At 37.7% G+C, this 17,366-nt stretch overlaps 1 protein-coding gene and 1 pseudogene across 2 annotated transcripts in view; both read right to left on the minus strand.

The window, feature by feature from the left end:
* Positions 1-7,486: 7,486 nt before the first annotated feature.
* Positions 7,487-17,366, minus strand: part of NFU1 (NFU1 iron-sulfur cluster scaffold) — a 28,377-nt gene continuing 18,497 nt past the window's right edge. Inside the window, exons 4-6 of one of the 2 annotated variants that reach the window (XM_061210534.1) lie at positions 16,603-16,663; positions 9,998-10,172; positions 7,487-7,633 (exon numbers count right to left, since the gene is read on the minus strand). In XM_061210534.1, coding sequence (XP_061066517.1) covers positions 7,589-7,633; positions 9,998-10,172; positions 16,603-16,663 — 281 coding nt within the window. In that variant the 3' untranslated portion in view covers positions 7,487-7,588. The remainder of the gene's footprint in view (positions 7,634-9,997; positions 10,173-16,602; positions 16,664-17,366) is intronic. The other variant, XM_061210532.1, reaches the window with a different exon arrangement.
* On the minus strand, positions 10,410-12,854 carry LOC133074701 (intraflagellar transport protein 81 homolog; annotated as a pseudogene).

The following is a 17,366-nucleotide window of genomic DNA, read 5'->3' on the forward strand; positions in this document are numbered from 1 at the left end:
AACTGTTTGTTACTAGACAACACATTTTTTAATTCAAGAGGCAAAAAAAAGTCTCTGTGTGTGTATATATTAGCCTCAGAACCCTCATGTAAGAGGTTCTGGTAGAACCTTAGTGATATTGCCTAGGAGTGAAGGTATGATTCCAAAGTTTAAACAATACCTTTGTGCATCACCAGAAAACTTGTTGATGGAACAAAGAAAATGTTAGTGGTATCACCAAAGTGCTCATGCTCAAACTATAATAATCTATGAACCCTTACTTTCCTCTTCTGCTTTCTACTCCATCATGACTATCAATTTGTCTTGTCCACCTCCATTCTGCAGCTATTTTGGAAGGTGCTTTTGCACCAGTTTCAAGGAAGAAACTTTGAAGGTCGATATTTTCCCAGCCCAACCTTGAACAACCTCACCAACCCACTGCAACAAAGAGCCTTTGTAAACACGTGCCAATCAAGACACCGATACGGAAGAACTTTGTCTGACCCCCATCTATACATAGCTTTGCTTTGGCTGGACCTTTGGGGATAAGGGCTGGAGGAGAAGAAAATAAATGTCCTATGAAGGAAAGGAGACATCTGGGTCTAATTCAAACATCCGAGGAAATGGAAAAGATTTTCTCTCCTGAACAAAAGTTCTGAACTAAAAAAAATAATAATAATAATGATGGTAATGGGGTGTAATTCATTGTCTTTTTACGTAAATCCATTTCCCTGTTCATGGGATTAGTCCTGTTGAATATGATGGTTCTCAGCCTTCTCCTTGCCATGCAGCCTGAAGGCCATCAGGGATTTCATTGCCATTGCTAAAGAAACGAAGAACCATAACTGAAATAGCTTTATAAGATTTTTAAATGCCCCCATATTTGTGAGTTTTGTTATCCCTTATCTCGATTACAATAATAAGTATTGATAGCAACAAAATTATTAAAATTAAAAAGGCCTTGGTACAAACTTCCAGTTATAAAATAAATAAGTCCTGGGGATGTAATGTACAGGATGGTGACTATAATTAATGATACTGTATTGTATATTTGAAAGTTGCTAAGAGAGTAGATCTTAAAAGTTCTCCTCACAAGGGAAAAAATTTTTAACTATGTGTGGTGATGGATGTTAACTAGACTTATTGTGGTGATCATTTTGCAATATATACATCAATCATGTTGTACACCTGAAACTAATATAATGTTATATGTCAATTATATCTCAACATTTTAAAAGCCCTGTGCGTTACAAGAATATGGGAAGCAGGGGCATATATATCCCACTTCTTATGGAGTTATATGGAGAAGTGTACTTCAGTGGACAGAGAAGATGGTAGCAAGTGTCAAAGGAAAAAGAAGTAGGTTGAGCCATGAAGGCCTTTGAGAAGGAAGCAATGAACAGAAGAGAAGGTACCAGTCAGGGCCTCAGAAAGACCCCTTAAGTAAATCCCTTTGATTCCACCACTACCCCAGTTCATCCTAGACACTTTCACACCAGAGTGATCTTTCAAAAACACAGATCAGATCCTGTTTCTCCCTGCTTCCAATTCAGTGGGTATCCTTCACCTGCAGGATTAAGTCCAGACTCCTATGCACACACCCTTGGTAATTCAGATCTCACTCCTGTCGGTTTTATCAGCATCATCTCCCACCACTGTATTCAAGCATTTAACGGTCTAGCTATACTTTAACCTATTGGCAGTTCCCTAAAGAAGAATCCTATCTTAAACTTTGCATCTGTGTATTTGCCCTTTTTAAAAGGAAGCATTAAGAAGGGAATCAAATGTGAGTTAGGGCTTGACTATAGAGGACTAGATAGTCACTCACAAAATAGGATTATAAGGGAACCAGAAAGTTCCCTTGTACAAAATTACCTCCACTCCTTCCGTATCACATTGCCTAAACTCCACCTGTACAAATATATTTAAGGCAGAACACCTCTCCCTGCCCAAGGAGATCTACATTAAGTCATTATCATCTATTACACTTTAGAGTGTAACTATGAGATTATTTTCATTTGGATACCAGGTGTGAAAAAGTCACTGAGGAAATGCAAGCTTTGATGGGGATAAAATAAAGATAATTCTGAAATTAGAAGGAAGGCAGACCTGGACAGATTACCTTGGTTGATGACACTGGGCAAGAAAGGGACAATATAAGGGCATGTGGAACTAAGTATGGTAATGCCAGAGAAAGGAGGCCAAATTATGAAAGCAGGAATCAGAAATAAGTTGGTGATGAAGGCAAACTTTACCCACTGTGATGGTTGATTTTATGGGTCAATTTGGTTGCACTAGAGTGCCCAGATATTTGGTCAAATATTATATTCTGGATGTTTCTGTGAGGATGCTTTCGGATGAGGTTAACATTTAAATCAGTGGACTCTTGAGTAAAGCACAATGAGCTCCATTACGTGGATGGGCCTCATCTAGTCAACTGAAAGTCTGAATAGAACAAAAGACTGACCTCCCCAGAGGTAGAAGGAATTCCCCAGCCGAACTGGACTTGGACTGCAACGTCAGCTCTTCCCTGTCTCCACCCTGACAGCCCATCCTGCAGATATTGGACTTGCTAGCCTCCATGATTGCATGAGCCAATTCCTTAAAATGAATTTCTCTCTCCCTCTCTCTCCCCTACTAGTTCTGTTTCTCTAGAAAGCCCGACTAATACATCCATCGAAGGGTGATCTTATTGACTTCCTCAACGTGAATATATGTATTTATTTTAAATTTCTAGAGGATAGAGCTTTCAATGACAGATAATAGAAACTTACTTAAACTAGGTGAAGAGGGGGATTTATTGGCTAATGTAATTGGAAAGGACAGAGATACAAACAGCTTCAGGTACATCTATATCCAGGCACACAAAAAATGTCAGAACTCTCTTTGATTCTCTCTCTGACCTCATGGACAGGGAAAAGACCCTAAAACAGCTCTGGAATCACATCTTTACAGCTTGCAGTCCAAGGGGAGAGAGGCTAGTCCTCCATCCTCACTTTTTATATTCTAGGCAAGGGTTCTGATGGGTCTAGTGAGTCATACGCCCCACTCTGGTGGCAAAGAAGGTAGGACACGGTGATTGGACAGTTCCACCAGAGCCACATAGAGTCAGGAATAGGTAGAAGTTCTTCAAAGGAAAGGGCTAAAAGAATGAAAGGACACCAAGAAAACACTAACAAAAGATGTTCACTCCTCAGGCTTGAGAACAAAGGGTGCTGACTCCAACTAGAATTAATACATTCCCCAATAATCACCTCCAGGGTGGCTCCAAATTTCCCCAGTAGGCAGAACCTGAGGCAGAGTTTTCTACCTCTGCTAGAAAGAAACTCATTCTACTGCCAAGAAATTGTCAACAAATTGGAAACCATGAGATTAACTGGTCCTATCTATCTACTATTTCTATCTTCTAGGATGTGATCAGAGCCAAAATAGAGGTGGACCATTCAGTGAGCTGCCTAGAGCTGAAAGATGACTCCAAATGTAAGGAGACAGAAGAATAGTGTTTTCTAGAGCTTCTTTCAAAAGTCGATTCTGCAGACTGCAAGCACCCTGTGGAATTATTATTGATAACTCTAATGTGGAGAAGCAGAGTACAAGGCTGGGGTTTCCCAAAGGGATGATGTAAATTCCCACTGGACTGGAGAGCAGCCAGCTTCATATTCCTGCATGAAAAAAATGTACACATATGCACACAAATGTGTATAAATGTACACACTTGGCCCATGATGGTCTGGAGCAAGTAAAAGATGGTCCACTAGGAAGCAGCACCTATGAAGACAAGGAATGCTTTTCCCTTCCCTGAGGTAGGAATACTCAGGAAAGGTACGAGGGTCCAATTCCCTAAAGGCAATGTGCATAGGCTCTGCAGCCAGAATGTCAGGGTCCATGTTCCTGGCTTTTCCACTTAATTTCTATGGCAATGGAATATGTACTTCTCCTCTCTGTGCCTCATGGGGACAATAATAGTTACCCATCTCATAGGATTAAATGACTTCATAAATATAAGGTGCTGGGAACACTGTCACATAGTGAATGCTCAATGAAAGTCTATTTTTATATATTTTGCTCCTTATCATTCGGTATAGGGCTTGGTGGGGTTCACGGCAGGCACCCCAAAATATGCCTCAATGTCATATTATTTTGAATTAAAGTTACTTAAGAAATGGCTGATACAAGAGGGACTCTGACCCTCCTGTCTCCCTGAAAGTAGGAAATAAATCTTCCATGTGACAGGTGCCCTCCCTGTACTGGGAGGTAGGAAGACATCCTTATCACCAGATAGGGAATTCAGGCCAAAAGACTATCTAAACAAACCTTGTTATTTCCTTCCTAACTAACTCACTACCCAAGTCCAAACTGTTTAAATTCCTTACTAATTAGCACCCAAACCTAAATTTCTTTGTTCTGTCAATTCCTCTCAAATTAATTTTGTCTAAAAATATAAAAGCTAACTGCTTTGGCCACTTCTTAGGTCCCATTACTATGAGACCTCTGTGTGCAAGAATTAAAATTTGTTTTTTTCTCCTGTTAATCTATCTTGTGTCAATTTTATTGTTAGCCCAGTCACAAGAACTCAAAAGGGGTAGAGGGGGAAATTACCCACTCCTTGACAGGCTTCACCCTAATTTTGTTTAGTAAAAAACCCTCCAGGTGCTTTGGCCAATAATCTCAGTTTCAAATACATATTGAAATGTCCCATAGTTATAAAGTGTATTTTTGTTTTGTTTTTTTAATTTCTGTTAAGACAACCAGTATTTTTGTTTTCTTTTTAGTTTATTTATTTTGCCTGCGCTGGGTCTTCGTTGCGGCGCGTGGGCTTCTCTAGTTGTGGCACGCGGGCTAGTTGTGTTATGTGGAATCTTATTTCCCCGACCAGGGGTCGAACCCGGGCCCCCTACGTTGGGAGCGTGGAGTCTTAACTACTGGCCCACCAGGGAAGTCCCAACAAGTGTTTTCAAGAATATTTCGTGTAAAAACATTTTGCACATTTTGGGGGTTAATTTTTATTTCTGTTTTAGTGAAACACAACTAACAGTGAATGATTACTTTCTTTCTTCGGGGCTATGTGGGAGGAAATTAAATATAACTTAAACATTCAAAATGTAAAACTATTATGTGATTAAACTACACCTAAATTTATCTTTGATTGAAAAAGTGGCTCAATTAATTTAAAAATGTGAATTTGTTATCATTTTAAGATTGACATTTGGCACTGTCTGCCACAAATAAAAAAGCAGTAAAATTATTTACCAAGTTCTCCATGATTTACCAGGCTCTTTGTTAGAAGGCAATCAGCTTCAAATGACAGAATACCTGATGTAACAAGAAAAACTTTTATCTCACATGATACTCTGAACACTGGTGGTTCCCAGGCTGGCTCAAAGGTCAATAGTGTCCTCAAAGATCCAGCCCCCCTTTTTTGTTTTCCTTCCTCTTTGCCATTCTTAGTGAACTGGTTTTCATGATCACAAGCTGACTGTCAGAGCCTTGGACATCAAGTCTTCATATTACAGTATACCAAGCAGGAAGGAAAGGAATGGATAGGAAAAGAGCCTTCTTTACATAAACTTCCTTCTCTCTCAATCAAGGAAGAAAACCTTTCCAGAGCTCACCAACAGAGTTTCTCTTATAGCTCATAGGCAGAGTTGGGTCATATGTCCATACCTAGACTAATGACTGGCAAAGAAAAAAGGAGTTAAAATGTCTGAGTTAAACTAGTTATAATTTATCCCCTGGGACTGAGTGAGACCTACCTTCCGTGGGCACACTGCAAGCAAATGATAATTGAGAGGGCCTCTCTCAGTAAGCAGCAGGGGTGTAAGCTGAGTAGGCAACCAAGAGTTTCTGCAGCGTTCTCCTCACTACCCGATGCCTACCTCTGCACCATTTCCAGCTAAGCCCTTCCACCTTACACTCAAGTCCTACTCAGCTTTTTTTTTTTTTAATTAATTAATTAATTTATATATTTTTATTTTTGGCTGTGTTGGGTCTTCGTTTCTGTGCGAGGGCTTTCTCTAGTTGTGGCGAGCGGGGGCCACTCTTCATCGCGGTGCGTGGGCCTCTCACTGTCGCGGCCTCTCTTGTTGAGGAGCACAGGCTCCAGACGCGCAGGCTCAGTAGTTGTGGCTCATGGGCCTAGTCGCTCCGCGGCATGTGGGATCTTCCCAGACCAGGGCTCGAACCCGTATCCCCTGCATTGGCCACCACTGCGCCACCAGGGAAGCCCCCTACTCAGCTTCTTGCAGTTCCCAAATACATTCCACAGCTTCCAGATTCTGATTACACCGTTCTGTATGCCTAGAATGTTCTTCTCCACCTTTCCTCCTTGTTCTTCATGGCTGCTCCCTTTTGTAGAAAATCTTTCCAATAACTTGGCCTCTCTGTTCCGTGATTTCCTCTTCCAGTAACTAAATCCCCCACTCACCTCAGCCACTTATTTCGTGGCCAGACCCAAGACTTGTCATTAACTGCATCTCCTCCGCAATCTCAATTTCCTGTAGCTGCAGCAGGTTAATGTGCCTACCTTACATAGTAATTCCCATAGTCTAACCTGAATTCATCTATAATGGCTCAGGAAACAAATTCTCCAACCGCAACGCCTGGTTCTGTGAACCAAAAGAACAAAAATTAAAACTTCTCTTCCTAGCATTCACAACTGCCGGAGTTCTTTCTGTTTCCATCCCTATTTTAATCTCAGTACTTTTGGGGAACAGAATTCCAAAGATGCAATGTACCCATCTTTCCTTTCCTGATATTGTCTGTGAACTGTTGAATCTGAATTCCTATAGAAAAACAAGAGAGAAGGATAATTTGCTACTTGGGCTATCTGAAAAAGCAGTACACATACGGTAGAAAGATAACTGTCCAAATTTTTGGCATGGTACAGATTATAGATCTCTGAGTCAGGAGAAGCCAGTAGAAGGACCAAGCAGTTTCACATCTTTTTTTCGGACAGATTTTGTATCATAAGGTAAAGCCTGAGCATACTAAGGCAGTTTTTCTCAATTCAACCTGCTCTGTCTTGTAATCAATGGAAATTTTGTCTACATTCTAGAACTTGGTTCTTCATCAGTTTTCAGCATTATGATTTTTCTTTTTTTTTTTTTTTTTGGTCTTTCGGTGGGAAGTTATGTGATACTACATTGGGGGCTACTAGGCAGATACCATTTTAAAACTAAAATTGTTTAGTGTTTTTTTTTAACAAGGTAAAAATTCAGTAACCATAGTTTCAAACATCTCATAAAAAGCTTAGCCATTTTAGAATATCTTAAAAAAATTCTCCCTATTTACTTCTGTATTAAAAAAGTAAATAAATTAGATTGGGGGGGATGTATTTTAAACTGCTTCACACATTATGCAAAGAAGGAACCATGAGAAATGAAGAACAAAAATAAAAATATCCCTGGATAAAATCCACGTGTGCAGAAGATGATTCAGGATGTTATAAATAACTCATATGAGGTAAAGCAAACATGCAATATTTATATATCATTCTCTGAAGAAAGGGTATATTTTATTAATCCTCAAGTTCCTTAGCAGATTAATAATAAAAGCTTAGTATATATATCAACAAGTCCAACTGCTGGGCCCAAAGAAAACTCAAATTAATTTAAGGTGAGTTTGCTTCTTTTTCATCTGATTCATCATCCATAACCTAAAACAAAAAAACAAAGAGAACTTAAGAATTAGAAATTGCTATTTTCCTGATTTTAATATTACTTGCTTACCTGAAATACTCTAATCTATAACAATGCGTGTCAATCCAATAAGAATAAATCTACCAACAGCCCCCAAAGCACAAGGTTTGCATCATAACCTGATACTCTAACAACATAAAAGCAAACTGAATATTAGCAAATTAATTAAAACATTGGTCTCTTTTCCTTGTCCCAAAGGAGGCTTCCAATAGCAGAGTCTCAGCTGGACAGAGAAGACTATAATGATAACTGGTATTTCCTAGCTGTATGATTAATATATATAACTGACGTTTTTGCTTTTTTTTCCAAAAGCATCTCATTTCCTTAAATATATTCTAGGGAGCTATACCAAATTGTTATTGCAAAAATACATATTAGAAAAATGAATCCCTAAAAAAGGTAAAGAAACAAAATATCACACTAGCAACTAATTATTTTGGTCTTACTGACATAAAAGTTCATTTTAAACCTTAGAAGAATGTGAAGATTTTCATTTCAAGTAAGTTAAGAAAGATACTAATGAATACTTGAAGAAAAAAAAGAAAGGATTAGTATCTTTTCATGAGTTAATATATTACTCAGATACTAAAAACCAACTCCTTTGGAAAGGAAAAGAGTTATATAAACCTAAGACTATTTTTTCTCTTCACCATACCTACTATAATTAAATGCCAATTCAGGTTTATAGTCCAACTGCCAATTCATCACCCCACCCTGGACAAGTGAATAAAAACCTTCCTTTGTCAATCGACCAAAGTGTTAACTACTGTAATTTTTTAAAAAGGCATGTAGAGGGGCTTCCCTGGTGGTGCAGTGGTTAAAAATCCGCCTGCCAATGCAGGGGACATGGGTTCGCGCCCTGGTCCGGGAAGATCCCACGTGCCGTGGAGCAACTAAGCCCGTGCACCACAGCTACTGAGCCCGTGCTCCAGAGCCCGTGCTCTGCAACAAGAGAAGCCACCGCAATGAGAAGCCCACGCACCACAACGAAGAGTAGCCCCGCTCACCGCAACTAGAGAAAGCCTGTGCGCAGCAACGAACACCCAACGCAGCCAAAAATAAATAAGTAAAATAAAATTTATTAAAAAAAAAAGGCATATAGAGGATAATGGAACAAAAATTAATTTAAAAAAAATCCAGATGAATCTGGTTCTGATCTGAAACAATCAATGGAAAAACAATTCCCTCATAGTTTCTTCTGGGCTGAGTAAAAAATGGATATTTACTTCCAAGGAATTGATATTTTTATATCCAATCTCAGCAGCACCCAATCCAAAAAATTTTGTCAATCAACTTCTATTTTAGGCAAAAATATTCCTAAATTTGGAATGCTTCTAAATGTTTATTTAATACAAACTATGTAAACAACATTTACAACACACAAGGCTAAGTGTTGAAGAACACAAAGACCTAGATAGGATTACAAACCTCTCAAGGAAATTACCCCTGAACAGAAAGCTTAAACAGACACACAGAAGCTTTGCACAGAAGTACAGCTTAATCCAAGTGAAGGACTGATAAGAACTTCAAAGAGGAGACGGCATGTATTGTACCAAAAGGACAGGTTTAAATACTACCCAGAGATGAGTGAGACTCACAGGAGCTGAGAGGAGATGATGCCCTCTCCTTAAAGGCACAGAATTACCTGAAGAGTTTTTTCAAATTTCTAATTTCCATACGCTCTTTCCTTACTTGATAATCTCTCTCCATAAGGCCATGCCTCTTGTTTGAGAATTATTGCAGTGAAGGTCACTATCACTGCTGAGAAAGTACTGCACTATATTCCTTAGATATCTTGGGGCAGAAAAAACGTTGACATCAGGCTATAGATAAAGCTCTATTACTCTACTCAGTAGTCTGTTTTGCTGTACAACGAAGTATGATTTCGTGATGAGCTTCCTGCCTGCACATTTAAGAACAAGAAGTATTTAAATACGAAGTAGTGGAGCTCTTCCACTAAAGACTTCTAAACCTCATCTATAAAATTTCATCATGTTTTGAATCCCCTTTTCATAACTTTTCTAGAGCAGCAGTATGCCCTCTGAGTCTCAGTTTCCCATGTACAAAATGGAAATGACTTACTTAATATTAATACACTGTGTTGTCAGAAGATAAATGAGGTAATACTTGTAAAAACGCTGCGCACATAGTAGGTAATTCATAATACTAAAGTTAATTCTTAAATAAGGAGCCTGCAAGTCTGATAACAATGGTAACACAACGATATAGCCCTGGAAGAAAATGTCAGGTCATGAATTTCTTTTCTTTCCAAAAAATTCATTTTAATATTAAATCTAAACTGTCATACAATATTGGCATACCTGTTCTACACCTTCTACTTCTGGAATATAAAACTGCAGCATGTTCTGAATTCCATTTTTCAGAGTAATGATTGAACTGGGGCAGCTGGTACAAGAACCTTGGAGTTTCAGCTGTACAATGCCATCTTCAAAGCCTTTATAGATTACATCTCCTCCATCTTCCTGCACAGTTGGCCTGCAGCCATAGAATATTTGTGATATATTTAAAATAATAGAAGTTTTTGCCAAACAAATTTAATACAACTCAGAGCTTAGATTTTATATTAATAAATGCACAAAGTTAGAGCTACTTTTATAATCAAGAACAGTAACTGTAGCTAGTCTCATTTGTAATTTTTTAAACTTTCAGATAAAATGCCAAAATTCATTCATACAAATACTTTATCTGTTTATTACATTTTAATCTTGCTTATTAATAATCTTTCTAAGCATTTAAGATTTCAAATTTCCTAAAAATTATACTGATTACCTAAGATGTACTCATTCACTTCTTTTAAGTGAACAGAGTGAGACTGACACGTGCTAGCTTTTTTTTTTCTAGTTAAACTTTTCATTGAAATATAAATACAGAAAAATGCATAAATCATGTATGATCAGCTCAGTGAATTTTCACAAAGTGAACATACATTTGTTCTAGACCAAAAAACAGAACACTACAACCCCAGAAGTTCCCCCGTTCTTCCTTCTAATCACTCCTCCCAACCAATGGTAACCATTATCCTCCCTGCTATCACCACTGATTAATTCTGCCTATTTTTTAACTTTATAATTTATAAATTCCATTTAGAAAACACAAAGTATTAACTCTTTTTTAATCTGGCTTCTTTTGCTCTTTGTGAGATTCATCTACATTGTGGCATATAGTAATAGTTCATTCAATCTCACTGCTGCACAGTATTCCATTAAGTGAATATACCAGAATTTATCCATTCTATTGTTGATGGACATTTGGGTTAACAGCAGTTTTTGGCTTTTACAAATAGTGCAGCTGTGGAGATTCTTGCAAATGTCCTTTGGTATACATATATATTACAGTTGGGAATGTACCTGAGAGTAGAACTGCTCATCAAGAATAGGCATATGTTCAGATTTAGTAGATACTGCCAAACAGTTTCCCAAAGTTATATAAACTTATATTCCCACCAGCAGTACATGAGAATTCCTGTTGCTCCACACATCCTTACCACCAATTGGTGCTGTCAATCTTAATAATTTTAACCATTCCAGTGGATCTGCAGTGGTATTTCATTGTAGTTTTAATTTGAATATTCATAATGACTAATGAGGATGAGCACTTTTTCATGTTTAGTGGTCATTTGGTTATTGTCTTTTTTTTGGGGGGGGGTTTGGGGTTTTTTTGGTTTTTTTTAAATAAATTTATTTATTTTATTTATTTATTTTTGGCTACGTTGGGTCTTCGTTGCTGTGTGTGGGCTTTCTCTAGTTGTGGTGAGCTGGGGCTACTCTTCGTTGCGGTGCACGGGCTTCTCATTGCGGTGGCTTCTCTTGTTGCGGAGCACGGGCTCTAGGCGCGTGGGCTTCAGTAGCTGTGGCACGTGGGCTCAGTAGTTGTGGCTCACGGGCTCTAGAGCGCAGGCTCAGTAGTTGTGGCACACGGGCTTAGGTGCTCCACGGCATGTGGGATCTTCCTGGACCAGGGCTCGAACCCGTGTCCCTTCATCTCCCTTCAAAACTCCGGTGCCATCAAATTCACGGGTCTGATTTGTCTTCACTGACACTTCTCTCTCTAGGTTGGCTAACTTCTCCTTTGCCTCCTGAAGTTCCTCAGCTTTGGCTTCTTTTTTACAAGAAATGATGGATGCCTGTTGCCTATATAGTGACAGTTTGCCTTCAATTGGCTCATTTCTCATCATTTTCTTTTCAATCAGCTGACTGATCTGTGTGTTTATTTCATTTATTTTAGATTCAAGTTCAAGAAGATCAGAATGACCCATAGCAGGCTCTGAAACCACTTTCTGTAAAAAATGCAATTCCTTTTTCTTGTTCTCTAATTCTTTAGGAAATTTTTCAGTTACCATATATGAATTAAACTTTATCTCCTCCTCTAGCCTCTTCATTAAACTTTCAGGCTTCGCATCTGCTGCTGCATGGCGCATACTTTTCAACTGGTTTTGTATTCTTTGCAGTCTCTGCACTGCATGAAATAGCTGATTCTTTTGTTCCTGTTTCTGTTGTGCAAGAAATTCTTCTCTTTCTCAACTCTAAGTTGCCTTGCTATTTTAAGCATCCGTTGATTCTGAACTGTCTCCACCCTTTTCTTCAAACGTTCAACTCTCTTAATGAGCTGATCCTTTTCTTCCTCCATTGCACTGATATCCCTTCTTATTTCTGCTGTAGAAAATCCAGATGTCTTGAGCTGCTCACATTCTTTATGCAAAGTTTTAAAGGCTTCCATCAAATCTTCATACTGTTTATTGGTATCAGCCACGGTTTCATCCTGAAGAAACTCACTTGGTACTTCAAGTTTTATTAAAAAACGAGCTAAATATGCTCTTTTCTTCAGTTCATTAGTCCTCTGAAGAAGCCAGTGGAGCACTGGGTAAATTACAGGTTTACTTCCAATCACCAGACCCTGACGAAAGTTACTCATGTCCGTGGCATTTCCTGGAGGTTTGTATTTAAGGATACCAAGAAGGCTCAACATCCTTTAGGCTGTCTGCTCTGTCATCTCCTCTCTGATATCAACAACTTGCTTTGGGTCAATCTCAGCCAGAACATCACCGAGAACTTGTAATAGTTGCATTGGCTCCAGGGAATCAAATGTGATTAAGTTACAGTTCTTCCTAAAAGGCTCCTTATTGAGATTGTCCACGATGAATTTGATTTGATCACTCATAATTAGGTCTTATAATTTAAACTCAAATTCTCCTCACGAAACCACTTTCCCCCCGCCCCAGGAGGCATCCGGGCTCTAGTCAGTTATTGGCTTTTGTGAATTACTACTCCAGTGTTTTTGTGAAGAGACTGCTCCAGTCTCTATTTGTTTGTCTTTTTCTTAACTTGTAAGAGATTTTAAATATATTCTGCCATATATATAAATATCTTCTAATCTGTGCTTTGCTTCTTCACTGTAAATGATGCCTTTTGATGAAGAAGTCACAATTTTATTATAGTCCAATTTATATGTCGTTCCCTTAGTTTGTCTTGTCTTGTCAAAAAAAAATTTGCCTACCCAAAGGTCATGCAGATATTCTATTTTAAATTTCCTTTGTGATTTCTTTGTTGACCATGGGTCTTTTTGAAGACCACTGTTTAGTTTCCAAATACATAGAGATTCTGTAGATACCTTTTTGGAAATTGACATCTAGCTTAATCTCACTGTAGAAAACAATATTCTCAATGATTTCAATCCTTAAAATTTGTTCAGCGTTGCTTTATGATTCAGAATACAGCCTATTTTAGTAAATCTTCCATGTACACTTGAAGAAAATAAATATTTTGTTCTTGTTGGGTGCAATGTCCTATGTGTGTCAATTTAGTCAACTTTGTTAATCATGTGTATAACTCTCATATCTTAACTCATCATTTTATATGTTTGCTCTATTTGTTATTGAGAGAGATGTGTTGGTCTCCCATTATAATTGTGGATTATCTAATTCTCCTTTTAGTTCTCTCAGATAGTCTTCATCTATTTTGAAGCTGTTATTAGATGCATACGAGTTTAAAATTGGTATATATTCCTCACAGAAATTACCCTTTTATTATTATGAAAGATTTCTCTTTATTGCTAGTAATGTCGTTAGCTATAAAGTGTATTTTGTCTGATATCTGTATAACTACATCAGCTTTCTCTTATTCATTTTTTGCATGCTATATATTTCTCCATCTTTTTACTTTCAACCTTTCTGTGTCCTTATATTTAAGGTGTATACCTCTTATAAGCAGCATATAGTTTTTTAATAGCCAATCTGACAATCTTATTTTGTTAATCAACCTACATACATTAAAATATAACTACTAATATGTTTGGGTTTATAGTACCATCTTATTATTTATCATTTTGCATTACTTTGGATTAAACAAGTATTGTTTTTTTATATTTATTTATTTATTTATTTGGGTGAGCTGGGTCTTAGTTGTGGCAGGCAGGCTCCTTAGTTGCAGCTCGCGGGCTCCTTAGTTGTGGCTTGCTGGCTCCTTGGCTGCTGCTGGCAGGCTCCTTAGTTGTGGCAGGCAGGCTCCTTAGATGCGGCTCGCCAGCTCCTTATTTGCAGCTTGCTGGCTCCTTAGTTGTGGCACGTGAACTTTTAGTTGCGGCATGAGAACTCTTAGTTGCGGCACGCATGTGGGATCTAGTTCCCTGACCAGGGATCGAACCCAGGCCTCCTGCTTTGGAAGTGTGGAGTCTTAACCACTGTGCCACCAGGGAAGTCCCCGTATTGTTTTTTATTACTCCATTTTCCCCCTCTATTGGCTTGGTTATACACAGTCTTTTACTATTGATTTAGTGTTTATTACACAAGATGCCTATTTGATTTCTTAGACTCTAATATAAATTAGTACTTTTATCAGTTCCCAGATAATGCCAAGAATGAAGAACACTTACTCTTTTTATTATTTTTTTAAAAGATTTTTTGATGTGGACCATTTTTAAAGTCTTTATTGAATTTGTTACATTATTGCTTCTGTTTTATGTTTTGGTTTTTTGGCCCCGAGGCATGTGGGATCTTAGCTTGCTGACCAGGGATCGAACCCACACCCCCTGCATTGGAAGGCAAAGTCTTAACCACTGGACTGCCAGGGAAGTCCCAAAGAACACTTACTCTTATACTTATCACCACCTTTTATATCTTTGTCATGCATTTTTTTTTTTAGTAGGTTAACCCTTCTTTTAAAAAATTTATTTCGGCTGTGTCAGGTCTTAGTTGCGGCACGCAGGATCTTCGTTGTGGCATGCGGACTCCTTAGTTGCGGCATGCATGCGAGACCTAGTTCCCTGACCAGGGATCGAACCTCAGGTCCCCTCCATTGGGAGCCTGGAGTCCTACCCACTGGACCACCACGGAAGTCCCCTTTGTCATGCATTTTAATTCTAGATATATAAAAACCCTACAGGACATGGTGAGACCTTTTTTGCCATATATTCTATGTCTCTCATACTTTTTTGCTGTATTTTCCATTCTCTTTTCTGTGCTTCAGCTGGATATTTTCTATTGACTTATATTCCAGTACACTAATCTTCTCTCCAACAGTATCCAATGTGATGTTCAACTAACCTAATGAGTTCTTAGGTTTAGCTATTATATATTTTAGTTCCAGAATTACTTTTTCTTTTTTTATAGATTCCAGTTTTCTGATGAAATTCTTCATCTCACTTTCTATTTTCTCAAACATGTTATTCACAGTTATTTTAAAGATCATGTCTGATAACTCTCACATCTAGGCTATCTATGGATTTGTTTTATTTTCTCTTGGTCCAGTTTCCAAATTCCATGCCTAGTAATTTTTGGACAATGAATGATGAACAATGTATATGAAAAACTGAAGTGACTCAGGATTATATTACATCAGAAAGGATTCACCCTATCTTTTGGCAGTAGCTCAACCCGCTGTGGAATTAAGTTCACTCAATACTGGACTACAGTTTTGCAAGGCTTGGTCTACCTCTGGTTTGTCCACTTTCAAGGGTACAGTCCTCTAGAGAGCCCGACTGAGAGCCTGTGTGTTCCTTGAGGCCCCACACTCCTTGACAGATCCTAAACTCCAATTTTTGTCACCACCCCCAGCACCGTAAAACTGCCAAAACCCTGCTCAGCTTTTCAACTGCTTTTTGTTTGACTTCTTAGTCTCTTCTCCTCCATAGCTAAGAACAAGTAAGGGCCATGTGGGGAGAACTTCTGAGTATTAAGGCTTATTTTTTTCTTTTCTCTGGGATCTTGCCCTTTAAAGTCAAAGCTTCATTGGTAACCCAGAATTTTAATTTTTGTCTTCCCATCTCTACAAATTTGCTGAAAGCAACATAGTTTCTCTGATTCTTAGTGACTGCCCTTTGACCAGCTTCTCATATTCTAATCTCACATCAAGAATCAGCGAATGCCCCAAGGGAAATTTCAATGTGCTTCCCGTCTCTACAGGACCTTATTTGCTTTGGCAGCTATCTAATACTGTCCAACAACAAAAAAAATTTTTTTTTTGTATTTTATCTAGCTTTTTTGGGAATTGTCAGCAGGACCACTGGTCTGCTACAAGCAAAAGTGGAAGCCTATGGTTCTCTACTCATTTAAATTTATTCTTTTGGGGCAGCAGCCTGAAAAGAGGTGCTCCTCTCCTCACAATTCTCCCAAACACTGTTAAGCCATTTTTTTCTTTCTAATAAATTTGGTATTATAACAATATCAAACCCAAACAGTGACCATGAAAGATAAATCATTATGTTTAGACAGAGTGTTATATATTTTGAGTGAATATAGAGAATGTACAGGCTTCAAATTCAATTGTCATGGTTACCTATTTTGGTTTACATTAACTTATACTTATTTTGTTAACTCTACTACAACCTCAGAGACAAACCAAAAGTATACTGCTACAATGAAAATTGGCTCTGTAGTATTGATATATCTGATCTCAGAAAGATGAGCACATACCGTATTCTAGTATCTAACAATTCCTTAATCATTGCCACAACTTCATCATCATCTTCAGATCCTAGAAACAATTATGAATAAAACATATCAACAGTAGAAATTTTATATCCATGCAAATACAAACATTAAAACAGAGTGATTTTAACTTAGGGGAAATGTAAAGGTCATTCATTTGATTATCTGAAGAAAAATTAAGGAGCACTGATCAACATTTGGTGATAAATGTGAATACTGAAATAATTTGATCTACTAATTATGTTAGGGTTTGAATTTTTTGGCCAATATATTTGTAAACTTTCATCCTTCTCAAGGATTGAAAAGTAGCAGAGAAAAGATATTGTCTGAATTTTGATGAAAACTTTGAGACAAAACAGCACACCTGCTTTGTCAGTTAAGTTATATTTTCAATTTCTCAATTTAGTGGTTTTCAAAATGACAATCATACTAAATACAGATGTAAGCCTTATGGAAATTCTAAAATGTTTTACAAATCTGAGCAAAAACTTTTTTTCGTTTTGTTTCATTTTTGTTTTTCTTTTACTTTGTAAGGTCATATACTGATCTTCACATATGCCTATTTTTATGGGTTTTATATTTTTTTGAAAAATTTCTTTACCATTGGGAAAATTAAAATGCAGCTAATTCAAATTACACTGTGACACACACTAGAGTTCTGGCAACGATATAAATATCAACATATTAATATTAAATTATATCAACTTTGAATTTTTTAATAAAAGAAATATAATAAAGTTAAAATTCTC

Source organism: Eubalaena glacialis, chromosome 14 (assembly GCF_028564815.1).
Source record: "Eubalaena glacialis isolate mEubGla1 chromosome 14, mEubGla1.1.hap2.+ XY, whole genome shotgun sequence".
In the NCBI taxonomy this organism is placed as follows: domain Eukaryota; kingdom Metazoa; phylum Chordata; class Mammalia; order Artiodactyla; family Balaenidae; genus Eubalaena; species Eubalaena glacialis.